We start from the raw sequence: 17,610 nt of genomic DNA, 5'->3' as shown, positions 1-17,610 counted from the left end.
CACGTGACATCTGCAGAAAGCTCTGGTGCTGTCCATGGTGCTGAAAACAAAAAACAAAAAAACAACTGAACGGGACCAAAATCTGTTAATGAAATCTCCTAATTCGTGGATCTGAAGCCCAGTATGGTCCACGCAGCAACACAGTGGACGCAGCTGTCTCGACCCCCCCCGGAGATGCCAGTGTTGTGTTATGGAACACAAGAGACATTTCATTGATTATGGTTATTTTGGAAAATGTCAGTAGAACAGTGTTGCCCAATGATGTTGACCTTTAAAGCCGTGTTACTCCGTTGAACAGCATCACAGAACGATGCAATCCAAGAAACAATATTGATCACGATTTCTTGCAGATCTGATTTTTATTTATTTCTCTTCAGGAAAAAAAAGACCCCAATAGCCTATATTGCAGTCAATACATTTCGCTAAGAAACCATGCGTAAGAGTTTTAATACGTAAAACAAACAACAATATTAACTCCCCAAACTGACTGGTATTATAATTGTTATTTTTATTCTCTGTATCAGGGATTTTTCGAAAGAAAAAAGCAGGAAAACTTCAAAGGACTTTGTGCATTAATGTGGCCAGAGGAAGCCAAAATTCATTACGATCTACACAGAAATGAAGCCACCTTATCTAAACATTTCCACCATAATCGCTGCATCATACACGCTATTATACACTTGGGGTTAGTTGAATTGTGAGTGCTGACTGTGTGCAGAGGGAAGAAACACACAAACATAAGCGTTAACTTGAGGTTTCGGAGCTGCCGCCTACTTAGACTACCATTACGCATTGATTAGTCCCCCCCCAGAGTGAAGCAGCAGAGGAATTTCTGGGTGCAGATAGGACCACTCCTCTCTCTGCATATGATTTTCTCTCCTCTCTCCACAGTCGGGGCTCGGTGGTGGTGAGAAGGGGGGGAGGGTGGTCTTGCAGTCGACGAGAGGAACAGGAGTTTATTGAGGAGTAGCTGCAACGGGAGGAAAAACGCATGCAACCGATCGCCTTTGCCTCGCGGATTGTAAGAAGAGAGGAGGAAAAAAAAAGAAAAGATCGCGCTCGGACGAATGACCACTCTCTGCTGAGAAACTGCCGCTCCAATTGTTTAACTTGTTGATGCGACGTTATTCTACTGTTTTTCCTCTATCGCCTGGCTGCAGTGACAGATAGATGGGTGGCGGAATCACAAGTATTCTCTACCGTGGATAGGTATTTCATTAAACTCACCGTGGATGCAGTTTAAAGAGCAGCCTTCCCTAAGGTGGGTGGTTTTTACGTTACTTAGATTTTCATTGATAAAAAAAAAAAAAAAAAAAATCTATCCCTGTTTATTGATGGGTGAGGTTTTTCGAAATCCAATTCATATTCTGCCGCAAAGTAGGCTTCCATAACTGAACAGGTACAATGAGGAAAAAGGCTTGAGAGTGATACTCAACAGTGCTATGCGCAGTATCAGTATAAGCAAATAAGCAAATGGGTTTGTGTGTTTTTCTAATCACATTCTGTTAAGCCTAGGAGCTTCAGAACCCTAACCACCAGTGTCTCTATCTGCTGTTCTTCCTGCAGATGCAATTCATCTCTGAGCCATAGCACTGTGATAAACGGAGCAGGGTTGTATTAAACACTATAGGTCAGCATGGCAGCAGGTGTAGCGGCATGGCTCCCATTCGCCCGAGCGGCGGCCATAGGATGGATGCCCGTGGCGAGCACCCCGATGCCCATCCCTCCCCAAGAGAAGAAGAAAGGCCAGGACGGACTCATCATCCTCAACGTGAGTGGGACCAAGTTTCAGACGTGGCGAACCACTTTGGAGAGGTACCCGGACACTTTATTGGGGAGCACGGAGAGAGACTTCTTTTTCCACGAGGAGACAAACGAGTACTTTTTCGACCGTGACCCTGACATCTTTAGACATATCCTCAATTTTTACCGCACGGGGAAACTACACTATCCGCGCCAAGAGTGCATATCTGCGTACGACGAGGAGCTGGCGTTCTTTGGGATAATCCCCGAGATCATTGGGGACTGCTGTTACGAGGAGTACAAGGACCGGAGGCGCGAAAATGCCGAGAGGCTTCAGGACGACGAGGAGATGGACATGAGCAATGACGTCACGCCGGTGAACCTGACTTACCGGGAGTTCCTGTGGCGGGCTTTTGAAAACCCGCACACCAGCACCTTAGCTCTGGTCTTCTACTATGTCACAGGCTTCTTCATTGCCATATCTGTGATGGCCAACGTGGTGGAGACGGTTCCGTGTGGGACTATGCCCAACAGGTCGAAGGAGATGTCCTGTGGAGACCGTTACGCACTGGCTTTCTTTTGTTTAGACACTGCGTGCGTAATGATATTCACTGTTGAGTATCTCCTCCGTTTAATCGCCGCTCCCAGCCGGTACAAGTTCATGAAGAGCGTGATGAGCGTCATTGACGTGGTCGCCATCATGCCTTACTACATCGGCCTGGTCATGACCGACAATGACCAGGTGAGCGGTGCTTTCGTCACGCTGAGAGTCTTCCGGGTCTTTCGGATTTTCAAGTTCTCCCGGCACTCCGCGGGGCTGCGCATCCTGGGCTACACCTTGAAGAGTTGCGCCTCCGAACTGGGCTTCCTACTATTCTCCCTCACCATGGCCATCATTATCTTTGCAACGGTCATGTTTTATGCAGAAAAAGGCTCCACAGCCACCAAGTTCACCAGTATCCCCGCAGCGTTTTGGTACACCATTGTCACCATGACAACACTGGGGTAGGTGGCTGCATTTAAGTCCATAAAACCTTTACAGCTTTTCTAACTCACCATAAATCACCGCCTCAGCTGGCTTACTGCCTTCTCGACACATCCATGTTTTTCAGTTAAGCCCAGTACAAAACAAGAGCTTAGTTACAACAATACCACGTATTCATCAACTATCTTTTTTTTTTTAAATCTTATTTGTCTTATTCTTAAGGAATATCGTTACATTAGCTTGCCCGGCCACACAGAGCCTAATGTTCACAAATGTTCGGCCATTGTTTGAACTAATTGTCGCGCGGCCACAGGTGTGCATTTATTGGGCATATTAACAGCCTCGAGCGCTGCTCAGCCAGTATGAGGGCAGGCACGAGGAGGCGTCTGTGCGCCATTCACTGCCTATCAATGAGCCTGCACCTCACAGGCAGCCCTTATCCAAGGGTTAGGCCTCGTCCCTGCCTGTTTTCAAGGTTTTTTTATTTTGTTTATTTTGTATAGTATGCGCTCTTTTGAATAGGTTACTGCAATGAACTCGCATATTTCATTAGAGGGGGTCTTTTTTAATTCCACCTCACAGGAGAGCTCTTAAGACCAAAGACAGAAAGGCTCTTAGCTGGCCAACATCCTGCATGCCGCATTTACAGGCCAAACTGAGGAACAAATGATTAAATTAAAGGCAAAGTAGTTTACAAAATACACACACACACACACACACACACACACACACACCTTTCCTCTTCTAAATCTGCCTCCCCTCCCTCTCTCAGCCTTTCTCTCTTCCTTTAACGAGGAACAGTAAATATCTGAATGCTAATTTCATGCTCATGAACAACGTCAGCTGTACTATGTGCTGATGTAGCATAAATTAATTAAACACGGTTAAAACGATTACATCAAATTAATTTGTATTGATGAGCGCACTCAACCGTTCAGCTGCTCTGTGTGTGTTATTATTATTATTATTATTATTATTATTATTATTATTATTATTATTATTATTTTTGTTATTGTTACCACTATTCTCTCCAGCTCAGCATTTTGGGGCGGTGCGCTTTCCAGGGTGCTGAAAAGTTGTGTCAATGAGCCGATTTGTTTTTTTTTTTTTTCATCTGTTCATATGAATAAAGTGAATGCGGCGTTTTGGCTGCCTGGAGCGTTATTACAAGTTGTACAGTGCGAAATAATAATCAGACCGTTTCTAATTTGTGTGTAAAAATATCCTGGTTTCTTCTTTACTCGCTGCTGCACGTATGAGGTTGAACAGCCACTCAGACAATGTTAGCGCTCACGCCCTCCTCTTCACTGCTGACACAGAAATGAGGTCCCGTTGAAATAATGTTGTCTTTTAATTTCATTGTCATAACATCACAGATCAAACATTGCAAAACAAATTGCCACTGGCTGTGTGTACTTGTGTGTTCACGCTCGCCTTTGTGTCTGCAGTTGTGTGTGTGTGTGTGTGTGTGTGTGTGTGTTTGAGATGTGGCATAATTCTGTGAATATAAAGTTTAGATTCACAGTTTCCTGTATTATTTTTAGTTTTTCTGATAGAGGATTGTTCATGCTTCTTGCAAACAAAATGAATTCTTTGTCTGACTTTACTTGTGTTTGATATAGATCCGTCTTGTTTTTGTCTGCCCTCATATCTGCAGTGATGCAGCCACTCTGCACCTGGTTACCCTTCAGCTCTGCAGGCAGCATATGTTACTATTATTATTACTGTAATAATTATTATTATTTATTGTCACTACGCCAGCCTCTCTCTGTCTGCCGTCATGCTGTGGGTGACACAGAGTTAGTGGATTTCCTGTCTTCTTAATGACATACAGAGCTTCCCCGTGCACTCACTCAATACCAGTCGAACTACCACTCACCCTCGAAATGACCAATGAGTGCATAATTAGTGATATGCACGATCCGGTGATTGAAGCTGCCACCTCAGATGTAATGCTGCATTGGCCATGCTTTCCATTCAGATTCAAAGAGCAGATGAAAGATGAGTTGTGTAAGAGGGTACATTATTTATCTTTGGAGAGCAACAAAGATATTGCTGCATTCAGCTCGGAATCCCCTTTGTGTTGCTTAAGATGGATTTGAAAAAGATGTTCTGCCGTGTGAGAACAAAACTGAAACGTCCTTGGTAATGGGGACGTTTCTGTCACTCCATTGTGAACCATGACAGCCTGGCTGACAGATTTGCAACCTGAACTGAAGCCTTGCAGTGGTGCAGAATGCTGCAGAGTGGACCACCGGTGGAGAGGCTGAATACCCATCACTAAAAGACAAAGTCGGCTCCTTCTCATGATCCATCATTGTCTTGACGCTTTTAAAAAACATGTCTCATACAACCCTACAGTAAAGCTGAAGTGTGGTTGTCATTGTCTACGCTGAAGTGAAGACAATATCTGTTGTCGTACTCTCCTCCACTAACCTTCAAATGCTTATCTGATCAGGGGAAATTATGTATTGTGATGGTTTGTCTCAGATCACAGCATGCAGAAAAATTTATCCACGTCTAACAAATGGTTATTTAAGTCCGATATGAATTGGGTAGTCTTTTCATTCGGTTGCAAATAAGCTCTTTTAAGACTAGAGGGAGTGCTGCTGGCTGGAACCTCCATTTGAAGCATTTGATTTCATTCTGATAGTCAATGATGCTTTATGCCTGCATGGTATCATGATGCCTTTCCACTACATATATTTTCAATTTCCCTGACTCACACCCTGTGGAAGTAAAGACAGTGGCATGCGTTCTCTCCCCTGCTGATGGCCCATTGATTGTGCTTAAGCAGACGTGCAGACATTGGGAGAGCAGGGGCTCCTGTTCAGAGGCACTTGGCAGGCAGCCTGAATGAAAAGGAAGGGTGCCTGGAGACCAACGGAGAATCAATAGCACTGTGCAGCTGCGTGTCACACCTCTGTGTGTCTACTGCTCTGTGCCACCAAACACAGGACAAGACCCACTTATCCCTCCTTAGTTATTGAGCCTAATCTCTGTGGCTGCTTTTGGGTACGCAACAAAGAGGAATCTGCCTCTGTCAGAGTGCTCCTGCTAAGAATTGGGTGACCGGGTGTAAAATATGACATTTTTATCTGTCGTATTGTGTTTGCATTATCTCGGAAAAGTGCAGTAAGGTCTGAGAGTATAATCTTGAGACTTGATTTAATATTGTCCATTTAAGGCGACAATAGATTCCGGTATAAGGATAGCGTTGCCCTTTATTAGTCTGGAATCAGATGCTGCAGTGTTTTCCTGCACTTGTTTTCTCTAGATGATCCACGCAGTCAGGGTGAATTAGCTGCAGAGGGAGTTTTTGGTGCTTCAGATCTTTTAAGTGATTTAAGGTGTAATGGAGTGCACTGCTGAGAGCAGCTGTGAAAACGCTGGAAGTCAAGCGCAACCCACAAGGGAAGAGGAGTGAGGAGGACAGGGTTTAGTCTGGCATGGAGGCAGACACGTTCCTTTGGACACAAACAGACATTACCTCTGATAGACATAATAGGCCTTAGCTTCCGACACACACATTTTTTCAAACACACACACACACACACACACACACACACACTTTTCTCCCAATTCTCATATCAATATCCTTCCAGCCACCGCCTCCGGATTATGCTGACAGGAATGATCATTCTAATTACTGATTTGTCATGACATTTATTGTGCATTGTCCTATGGTTCAACAAATGCAGCCGTACGTTGTAGTTCAACAGATGTAAAATTTATCACCATGTCGTTTGTCCATGCTGCAGCTCCACCCACCAAATACGACTAGAAAGGCTTGACAAGTGAGCACCTATAAACCTCTCAGGATAGGATTTATAAGACAGAGGAGGCAAGGTTAACAGACATGAGGGTCACTGTAGGGCCCATAAACCACCAGAAGTATAACCATTATCATGCTTGCCAGTTTGACACCTCCACCCCATGGCAATCAAAGCCTACAATGCAAAGAATTAACTTCATGGTTCGATGTGGTGCAGAGCAAAGCTTTTTGAAGTCCAAACCCTTCACTGCATGTCAAATCTAATTGAAATGTACAGGGACAATCTGGAGGGCGTTTTACTGTATCTGTACTCAAGAGATAACAAATGCATTTTTGATGATATAGTACTCATGTGGTTGGATAAGTTACCATGCCCCTGGCAGGCAATGCAGAGGATTTTCACTCTCTTCCCTTTTTTTTTTCGACAGAGCACGACAGTCAGCGAGAACATTTGGTGTGTTTGATTATGTACTGCAATGGGTGTAATTTTTGTGTTCAGTAGAATACATTACACCACTTGGCATTGTGTATGTTATGCACATTATGAAATCAGCAATCCATTATGAGCAATGTGATGTATTACTGTGTAAAGCAGAAGTGGCTGATGTGAGGTGTGTAGGTTGCCATTAGCCTGTAGGCTCGCAGTGCCCCTCCAGGTGCTTTATTGGGGAGGAGAGGTGATGCTAATATGAGACTGGTATAATAGTCCTGAAGTGACAGGTGACTTAATGAGGGGAACCTGGCACTGAAATGTGTTCTGTTCAAGCTCCTTTCAGCCCATGCAAATGACTACGAAATGGAGGAGTGTGAGCGAGGGATGGGAAACAGGCAGCCCTCTTCATTGGAGATTAAGATCATTGTGAAAGACAGAATCTGTGAAAAAAGAACAACAGAGCTGCTTTTTTCTTCTGCTAAATTAAAGATACGCAAGCCCCTGCATTTTTTTTAATTCTCTTTGTTTTCATCACACTGAAACAGTTTCACACTGGCACCTAGAGATTTAAAAGGATGTTGTGGAGGTGTGAGTTGAATGATTGATTAACATTTTATAGGCATTCATATATTACAGATTTATTACAACATATTTATGTACTTTAGTAGGTGGAAACTTCAAAGACTTTTATTTGCACCTTAAATTACATTTTAATGATATTATATATTCTTTCATTGAATAGTACAATGTCAAAAAAAATAAATTATTTGTGGTCAGTCAACCCTGAACTGAAAAACAGATTATGGCCAGCTGGTAGGTTGATGTGAGGATACTGCGTGTGTGAACTGACTCTAAAAGCAGGCATGCCTCACTGCGGATGGTCAGATTGATAAATAATCTATATGGCAAGGACAAAATGGCTGTCCCTCCATTTGATTCGATTTCTTTGACAACCCGTCTTCGAGGCAGCGCCAATAACACTCATTCCATGCGGGGGGTTTTCATTAATTCACTCTGAATGTGTTGCATTAAGCAGGGAAATAGACTAGCATGTTTCTGCAATTGGGCCTGGGTAACGTAGTGTGAGGACATAAAATATGGCATCAGTGTTTTTTACACTGCTCAGCATTTTCATCTTCTTTGTATTGCGAGCAACGTCAAAGATTAATGGAATTTTCCAGAACAAGATTAAAGTTACTACGAATGAATGCAGCATCACTGCATTAGGAAATAAGGAGATATGTGAAAAAACACATCACCTCAATTTCATTGTTGTTAGAAAGCATTTGCTCTGCCTGGCTCCACTTCCATCCAATCTAACAGCCCAGAAACCCTGACCCAGCTTGAGTGAATGAAGGAAATTGGGAAATATTGCCTACCATGTGACTCTGTCCTATCTTGAAACTTGATGTGTCGTAAAAGATATCGGATGTAGTGTACACCATGAGCTCGCTGGATCAAATGGTGTGTAAGTGATAAACCCAAGCCCAACAGCTATCTCTTCCTCTAGTGCTGCATGGCTTATTTACATAGTCAGCATTTACATACAGATGAAAATGGCTTGTCTGGTCATGGACATTGGTATGCAGACTCACATAATGCCTCCTCATCAGTTTGTCGAAATGTACAACAGTATTCAAAGTGGATTCTCTTAGTATTAGATGCATGCAGTTATCATGTCAGGATCACAATAAATGTTTTCGACAAGATTTTAGGAGGAGGTATATTAAAGCTTGTTATTCTGAACACTGATCCTTATTATTGTTATCATTATTACTATATCCCTACTGACAAAGGTGCATAACATTTTAGTTGTTTGCACTAGGGATGAGCAACGCCGCAGAATTTGGTTTCGACCCATTAGCATGTAAGACCAGGACCAGAATTACCAGAATCATTATCAAAGGCGGTACTGTACAGAAATATCATGTAGTCATGATATTATCGTCATTAAAAGACTATTTCTAAATATATTTTCATCACCATCAACATTATGCATTTCTTTTTACTATTCTTTGTTAACAAGTTAACCACATGTTAAAATATAAGACAGTTTTTAATGATAAATAACATAAATGAAAGACATGAAAAGCAAAGAATCCATTCCAGGTTTCATTCGATTTTTTTGTATCAATCCTATTGATTCATGTATCGATACCCAAAACAAGACATAGTGTTGGTGGTATCAGTCCTTCAGATATCAGTCCATCCACCACTGTAGTGCAATGCAACTCAGGATGCAACAGAAGCATATAAATAAATAATCTTCAGCAGTTGTGTTGCAATATATATGCAACACACAGAAATAAACAAATGTGAAAAAACAAACACAACCAAACAGATGTTTCCGCAAGTCATTCTTCCATTTTTAGTGTTCCTCCGGTAACGTCCATTGTGATGCGTGTGACTTGAACCAAACCAAGTCGTTTTTGTTTAACCAAACCCAAAAGGATCCTGGTGGCCATGAAGCGTACAAAATATGCAAACTGCTCTGTCTACAGCCGGTGTTTGGTTTGTCTTTCTGGGCTACTGTAGAAACATGGCAGTTCAATGGAAGGTAGATATAAAAGGCTCATTTTAAGGTAACAAAAACACAATTATTCTTATCTTCAGGTGATTCTACACTCATGAAAACATACCTATGAATATCATATTTCATTTCTCCCAATAGATCCTCCTAAATGTTACACAGTGGACCTAAAACCTTTATTTTTCAACAGTGATTTGTAAACCTTGTTGTCCTGCCAATAGAGATGTCAGATCAGAAAACGCTTTTATGTGTCATCCTAGAGGGAATGCATAAACACTACATTTTATAATTTAAAGGTCCAGTGTGTAACATTTAGGATAAGGGTTAAATGATCGATTGGCAGAAATGGAATATAATATTCATATGTATATTTTCATTAAACACCTGAATATAGGAATTGTTGTGTCTTTGTTATCTTAGAATGAGAAGTTTTTTATCTACAGAGGAACCAGGCAGCCATGTTGAACCGCCATGTTTCTACAGCAGCCCAGAACAGACAAACCAAACACTGGCTGTAGATAGGGCCATTCACGTTTTTCATGAGTTTCACAGCCACCGTGGTTCTTCCTACACACAGGTCATCAAATACAGATGCGAGCGGTGTTCAGTTAGTTGAACTTCACTGCTAGATGTCACTAAATCGTAACTTGTTCTTTTTGCAGACTTGTTGACTCTTGGCAAGAAAGTGAATTAACATATTTCCCAAAATGTTGAACTACTCCTTTAAGCTAAAGTGCATTGAGTTCTCCCAGCCACTGTACTACTCTCTTATTCTGAGAGGTTCATTATTGTGAAGCTTTTTCAATATTCCATTGTATAAATTCATGTCCTTTCATTTTATTCAGCTTTCTCTTTGAATAGAAAATGTTCACATACTGTAGAAACTTTTACATTTGTGAATGCAGGAACAGCCACTAAAAGTTTCCTTGGAGAGACAAAGTTACTACTGCTCACTTGTTTAAATTTTCATGCTCAGGGTTTCACTGTTAGGTCAGAAAACTAATTATCAACTCAACATAGTGTTGAAACAACAGAGGAATTAATTGATACGAGTAATTCCCACACTGTCACATTAGCATTGTGAAAAAAAGTCACTGTAATAAATTGTAGAGTTAAACATATGCAAGTCACTGGCCTTGCACTTGTTACTTTGTGTAACACTTCAGCTAATCAGCATACAAAGAACAGGCTGTGGTTTGTTTTCATGGAGAGCTGTAAGATTTTTAATGTCTGCTATGCCTGTCTGAACATCACACCACTCCCTGCATTGGCATGTAATGAGTGCTGGTTGAGGGAGAGACAGTTGTTTCTTTTATTTTTAGCTGCCACTGTCACTATGGTAAACACTCCACTAGCATTTATTATATTGCATTTCCTAGACCCAATCTGCCCTTTTGCCCCCTTCTTGACCTCTAAATCCAGCTTTGCAGCACTGATGTAAGAACAAAATGTTGTGAGGAAGGTGATGATAGTCCCACCCGTCACTGTGACGAGTTTGGGAGGGGTGTATTGCTCTTTGCAGTGATTTTTTTCTCTCTCAGGCGCATGGGACAGCATAGCAAACACAATATCTTGAAACTGTGCCAGATTTTATAATGCCAGAGTGTGAGTATCCCTCCCCCTGACATTTGTCTCTTTATCAAAACTGCCCCTCAGCCAACAAGCCAACATCTGTGATCAGCAGAGATTCAGAGATTATAGCTAACAGCAATCATCAGCCTGCTGTGTGAACGAAACAGAAAAGAATTCATAGATGTAACTTCTGCTGGTGTGACACCTTTTCTGAAGAGTGATATGATATCACTATAGATACAGATTTAAAGAGAAAGTTATGCTGTTTTTAAAACCTCTCAGCAAAACATGAACTGGGGTGAAATGAAAGAAATCCATTATCTTGACAGTATCCTAGTTTTTAAAGTGCCTATACTTAAATGCTTTGTAGCATACATTTATTTTATGGTGACACACTTTCATTGTATGATAGTGTGTATTGTTAACACCAGTCTCTCTCTTGTATCCTATGAGAGGACTATAATCAATATAGACTTTCATGTAGCAGAGACAAACAGAAGGCGTAGCGTGGCTTCAGAGAGAGCAGTGAAACTTTGATGCTCACGCTTTAATTGAAACTTGGTTTACAGCCCATTCATAATACCTGAACGTGAGCAGCTTCATGGCAAAGTCATGAATATTGATTCAGCCCGTTTATCAGCTCGAAGCTCTGCTTCACTGTTCATGAAGCGTCTCATTTTTGTCAGAGCTGAGGAATCGTGCCAGTTTACAGCGCCAGGACACCACAGTAAAAGCTCCTCGTGATCAGTACTGATCCCACTTAAATGAAATCCACAGTGTTCGCTGTAAAGGAAGAATATAGATCTCTGTAAAGTGCACAAGTGCGGTTTCAGATGGAGCTGCCCATACTAGCCACTGTTAACCCAGTTTCATTGTTGAGTCTTTGCTACAGGCTCCATAGATTATTAGTTTCTGTATGCAGTATGAATGATAAGAGGCTATGTCCCATTTCAGTTTAGGTATAAAGAGCTTCCTACTGTCTGCCTGGCAGGGAGGTCCTGCTGAGATGAGGGATGTCAGGCTGTCACCCTGACGCATGGCAGCTGTTTCCTGCCTGGCCCAGCTTCTATAAATAGCTAAATATATCACCTAATGTAGGCCATTTGGTCAAACAGAAACTAAACAGGGCATGTGCTCTGGGGCTACATATTTCTCTTTCACCTCAAACTAATTTCTCATCTGCAGGTGTATCAGTGTCACCACCACAGTCTTCTTTAACTGTCTCCATGCAGTCTTAGATGGATGGATGACATATTAAGTGCCGATCATATAGTGCCATTATTCTAATGTCAAGTTCAGACCTTCAGACCCCTTCAACTGATAGATTTAGATTTAGATTATTTTTCAGAATTTTTAAAGATAAAGGTAAATATATGTGGTTTTATTCTGCTAGATAATTTCCAGTTGCTATTAAAACTATTATAGACTTCTGTATTGGTTGTGGACACAATAAAGTCTAGTATAATAAAAAAGCACTCCAATACAATAGCCCTACAAAAACTACCAGCTTGTGAAAACTGCATTGTTTTTTTAGTTTTTGTGTAATTTTTGTGTGTTTGTGTGTCGGAAAGATGTGAGTTCAGGTTATGGGGGTACTCAAAATTTCAATCACACATAACAACGTGATGCAATTGAATTACCACAGTGTTAAATCAACAGTTCCCTGCCACAGTCTCAACAAGAATTGAGCATTAAATCTTCACAAAGGGAAATGGTGATGATGCTTTTATTGTGCCCACCCATTGTAAATTCAGTGCAGTCACATGACAGGTTGAAGGCAGCACATATCAGTGGCTGTCTTTTGTCTGTATTTCAGCATAATTTACTATCCCACAGTGATCAACCATAGTATTTTTCCAGGTTTCTGCATAAACAGTCAGTAGTTTTATTTTAGCGACGTGGCTCTATGAATGGCAATGTCATTCTGTCAGCTGGTCGGCCCATAACGTTAGTCCAGACTGAGATAGCTCAACAACTGCTTCACAAATTTACATGAAATTTTTTGCAGACACTGTTGGTTCCCAGAGGATGAATTCTACTGATGAATTCTAACTTTTACTCTAGCGCTACCATGAGGATGACATTTGTAGTTTTAAGTAAAATATCTTGGCAATTGTTGATGACATTCATGTTCAGTTGTAATAACTTTAATTATTATTATTATTATTATTATTATTATTATTATTATTATTATTATTTCATCATTATTTGAAAGGGGCCATTCTGAATTCTGAATATTTACTTTGATACTTTAAACTACAGTATTATTAATACTTGATAATAGTGCAACATTTTGTAACAGAGTATATTCCAATAAATATAAATAAATAAAATATTATTAACCTTTACTTAAGAATAAATGTAGTTCTTCCAACACACACTGAATACACACTCCAGGGGGTAAGTTAGGCTAAGAACTAACAAGGTCACATTAGGTAAGCATGTTAAAGTTGAAAGTAAAAAGCAAAATGACAAATCCTAATCCTATTCTGTCAATATATTCTTTTTTTTTTGTAATCAACTTTTATTGATTTTAAACATTAATAACACAGGAACTAAACACAAACATTGAATACACACAACACCGCTACCCATCCCTCCCCCCAGAACACACAGAACCCCCCATCACTCCCCCCTTCCTCCCCTCCTTCCCCTCCCCACTGAACACAGAACACCCCCACATCCCTCCCCCCTTCCTCGCCTCCTTATTCTGTCATGCTGATACTGGTTGGATTTCATTTGCTTAAAAACGGCAACAATTTAAAAGCTTTATTTAGAATGGGATGGATGATAGCTACTGTAGATTGATATGTTTGTCTAGGTGTTACTGAAGTACAGGTTCAGCTCTCACCTAGAGGATTTCCCGCCGGTGTATCTCTCTGCAGGCGTCCTACACAGGGTATCTCAGCTGCTTAAGGATTGCATTTCCATGTGGGGATTTTCACTTCTTTTTCAAGGTATTAGTGGAAAACCGTAAACAGTTGATTATTATTTGTATTTTCCCCCTTAGCCAATTGTCCGTAATCCCTGTGGAGGAGCTTAAGAGTTAGATTTCTGGCATGCATGGCCTTGTCTTTACGTAACGGCCACAGACAAATCGAGTGTGTCTCTATTTGACCAAGCCACAAATTTGGGCCAAAAGGCAAAGACAAGCAAGCGAGTTAGCAGAGAAGAAAGCCGCCCAGACAGTTAGCATTAATAAAGCCGGACACTGCAATCAATTTCAGGCACACCTTCGTCTCATTTACTTGCACATACAGACTCGCTTCCACATACATGAAAACAAACTTGACACACACACACACACACACACACACACACACACACACACACACACACACACACACACACACACACACATTTAAATTCCTTATGTATCTGCTGGTGGCATATGCGGTGTTGGTGGATCCTCCAGTCCTTGCTGTCCTCTGGAGGTCACAGGGGAATCATGCCTGAGCATCCTGGGAGACAGATCCAGCATCATCCTCTCTAATGTGACATTCAATTACCTCCAAAGGTGAAGTGGTCTCATTCGGAATCCAAAAATCAATTTTGCATGGACACTGCTACAGTTTACTCCTCAACGCTCTTTTCCACAATTTTGTGTACACATGTTGGTGACAGAAAACAAGCTGCATCGTCGTCGTTCCAACTCCCATCGTCTTTTCTATGAAATGGCATCCATCAAAGTTAATGGGCTGTAATCATCACCACAAATACACTGTCACACGTCCCACTGCTCGCTCCTGAGTATTCAACTCCCAGTCAATGGGATGTAAAGAGTGACAAGCATGAGGAGCACAATTTCCCATATCATTAACAACTCTAAGTGAGAATTGGAAGAGAATCCCAAAATTTTTGCCATTTCTCAGAATTTAAAAATTGCGTCTGTTTACTCAACATCTTTGGGGACTGCAGAGGAGACACATTTATCAGAAGTGCATGAGACATACAGTCAATACCACTGGCACTGTGTTTCAGGCACCCATCAACATTGACATCTTGTGAAGTAAGTCTTATTAAAGTATGTCACTTGCACAGATCTGCTGTGTGGTAGATAGATTAATTTCCAAGTAGCCAATCCTGCCAGCTTCAAATCAGATTTCAGCGTATGCTGGATATCTACTTATCTCCAGGCTGTATGCTGCTGGACTTCTGATTATACATCACATACACACACACACACACACACACACACACACACACACACACTGACTACTCTTTCAGTGCCTGGGATGGCAGCGCTCCAAGAAGACTGTCCCTGATGTATTTGTGTGTTTGATAGGATGTTTTAGCTGTAGCTTCCCCAGAAGACAATTTGTAGACCTCAACAGATGGAGAAGCCCAATTAGAAAGCAGGAAAATGAATGGGAGAAATGGGAGACGAACGTTCCAACTCTTTTTCTCTCCCCCAGGACAGACAGCTAATCTTAGAGTACAGGTACAAAACCAACGTCACTTCTGTTTTGGAGGGGAAACATTCGCAAAAAAAGAAATAAAAGCTAGAAAGCAGGCAAAGAAAAAAGCGCCTGTGATTTGATTTCTTAACATTACAGTCAAAGAGGAAGGTGTTGAATTTGATACAGCTTGCTCTCATTCCACATCTACAGTATGTATAAATATCTCCTTCTGTTGTCTGATTCTTCAAGGGCAGACGTCCCACAAAGCAATTGCCTTGCCATCAGCCAAGACCAAAAAAAGGAGAAGAAATGAAAAAGTGCTTAAATATAGCAACCCCCTGGGATAGTGGGAGGGAGGGCGTGCTGTAGTGTGATTAAAATGAATAACCTTCATTCAGTCACGATTGTTAACGGTACATTCGAAGTGTGCCGTCTGCGGTGGAGCCAAAGTTGTGCCTTTAATCCGCCTGTGTTTGGAGTGCTAACATCATTATTCATCAGTAGGCCTGTCCTCTGCAGTGACAAAGATGTAGAAGTTGTAAATAAACGGAATTGTGTCTTTAAGTACACATACAGTACTTTTCTCCCACTGGCCTGGGGTCAGTTTAATTCATGTCTCAGCCACCCCTGCTGTGAACATAACAATAAACCTGTTGATGACTGATAGATTGTGTGGATGCAAGACCAATTTTCATTGGCAAAATGACCTTTCGGCTGTGTTGTTGTTGTTCCGACCCATGGCCCTGAGTTATTATTTTTCGTGTCATTTTTTGATTTGACAGGAGAAGTCTCGTGGAGTGAAATGGAAAAAGTAATGACGTCCCCAATGCGCATGAAGTAGCGTGGTGCAGGCGGGGAGATGGTGGATATGGTTGCAGCTAGCAGCTCTACTCTGCCCCAGGGGCCAGACAGCAGCTGTTAGAAGAGATGCAGCTCTTCCCAATACTTCCCCACAGGTTCTCGCTGGTTCCTGGTACTCGCTGTTATCTGGGCTCACTGCTGTCGCCAGTCTGGCTGCTGTCCACACTCTCTGTGAGAGCGCTCAGTACATTTTTACGCTTCACCACTCTTTCTGTCTCATCCCAACCTCCGCTATTCCCCTCAGTTTCACTGTGAGATTTTGAAGTGTTCCTTTGAACTTGCAGCTGTTTTTTTTTAAACGGCTGGAATTTGTACCTTGATGTTTGTTTCAAAGACCCTCTGAGGAATCTAAAATTATTCTTTCACTGGTATGGCAAATAATCAGAGTCTGTATCTGTATTAAGTTCTATATCTGCTTACAGTATCTCATGTGAGCCATTAACTATCCTGCATGTGAGTGTTTTGTGTGAACAGGAAGCAAACCTGAAGTTGAGGGGCTGCAGCTGTTTGGTATAAAAAGCTGATATAGACAATTTAAAGTTGCAACTCAAACAGAATCGAGAAGTTTTCTTTTCCAACAACATGCATTATCTTGAGACTTTCTCCTTTCCTCCAAATTTTTGATATATATTTCACCTACTGGGCATTATTTTATGTGTATGCCTGAAGTCTTTTTGTAAGCCTCTTTTTGTAGCATCAACCGTAGACTCACAAGTCAGTCTCTAAACACCCTGGTCAATAGAGACTAAGGGACTTTTTCCTGGCTTTTGAGATTGAGATTTTAAAAAGAAAACCTGCATTGTAGAACCAATCCTTCAGTTTAAGTATTTAGGGTGGTGACATGTGGAAGGCGTGTGCTTGTAAATGCTGTCGTACTATATAGCTGACAGTCTAGTGGCTAACACTAGTAAAAATGACAAGCTGACATTAACCAAGACAGTGAAAAACACAGTGAATTAATTAGGAGAGGGTTCTTATTTGATATGAGTACAGAAGGAGAAACAATCAGCAGGGTCCATTTGAAAGCATTTATTGTCTTTCTTTCAGTCAAAATTCTTTGGGTTGTATAATTGGACACATAAATAACCTTTTGGTTTTGAACTGTTGGTCAAGACATTATACCTCAGGTCTGGTAAATGGGGGATGGGCATTTTCAATTATTCTTTGACGTGTGCATTTAATAGTTTGAAAGGTTCAAAGATCGAAGGGGTAAACCAGCAATTTATTTTTGCATTTCCATAAAGTTGTGATACAAATAAAAAAATAATTGTCAAAAGTGAAACAGCAGAGGCTATGATATCTAACTTTAAG

At 41.3% G+C, this 17,610-nt stretch overlaps 1 protein-coding gene across 2 annotated transcripts in view; it reads left to right on the top strand.

Annotated features, from left to right (window-relative positions):
* The first annotated feature begins 461 nt into the window (after positions 1-461).
* Positions 462-17,610, top strand: part of LOC127353082 (potassium voltage-gated channel subfamily D member 2-like) — a 33,585-nt gene continuing 16,436 nt past the window's right edge. Inside the window, exons 1-2 of one of the 2 annotated variants that reach the window (XM_051382063.1) lie at positions 462-1,261; positions 1,567-2,748. In XM_051382063.1, the coding sequence (XP_051238023.1) occupies positions 1,637-2,748 (1,112 nt within the window). In that variant the 5' untranslated portion in view covers positions 462-1,261; positions 1,567-1,636. The remainder of the gene's footprint in view (positions 1,262-1,566; positions 2,749-17,610) is intronic. The other variant, XM_051382064.1, reaches the window with a different exon arrangement.

Source organism: Dicentrarchus labrax, unplaced genomic scaffold (genome assembly GCF_905237075.1).
Source record: "Dicentrarchus labrax unplaced genomic scaffold, dlabrax2021, whole genome shotgun sequence".
NCBI lineage: Eukaryota > Metazoa > Chordata > Actinopteri > Moronidae > Dicentrarchus > Dicentrarchus labrax.
The sequence above is the reverse complement of the archived record's forward strand: the minus strand, read 5'-3'. Positions and strand labels throughout refer to the sequence as shown.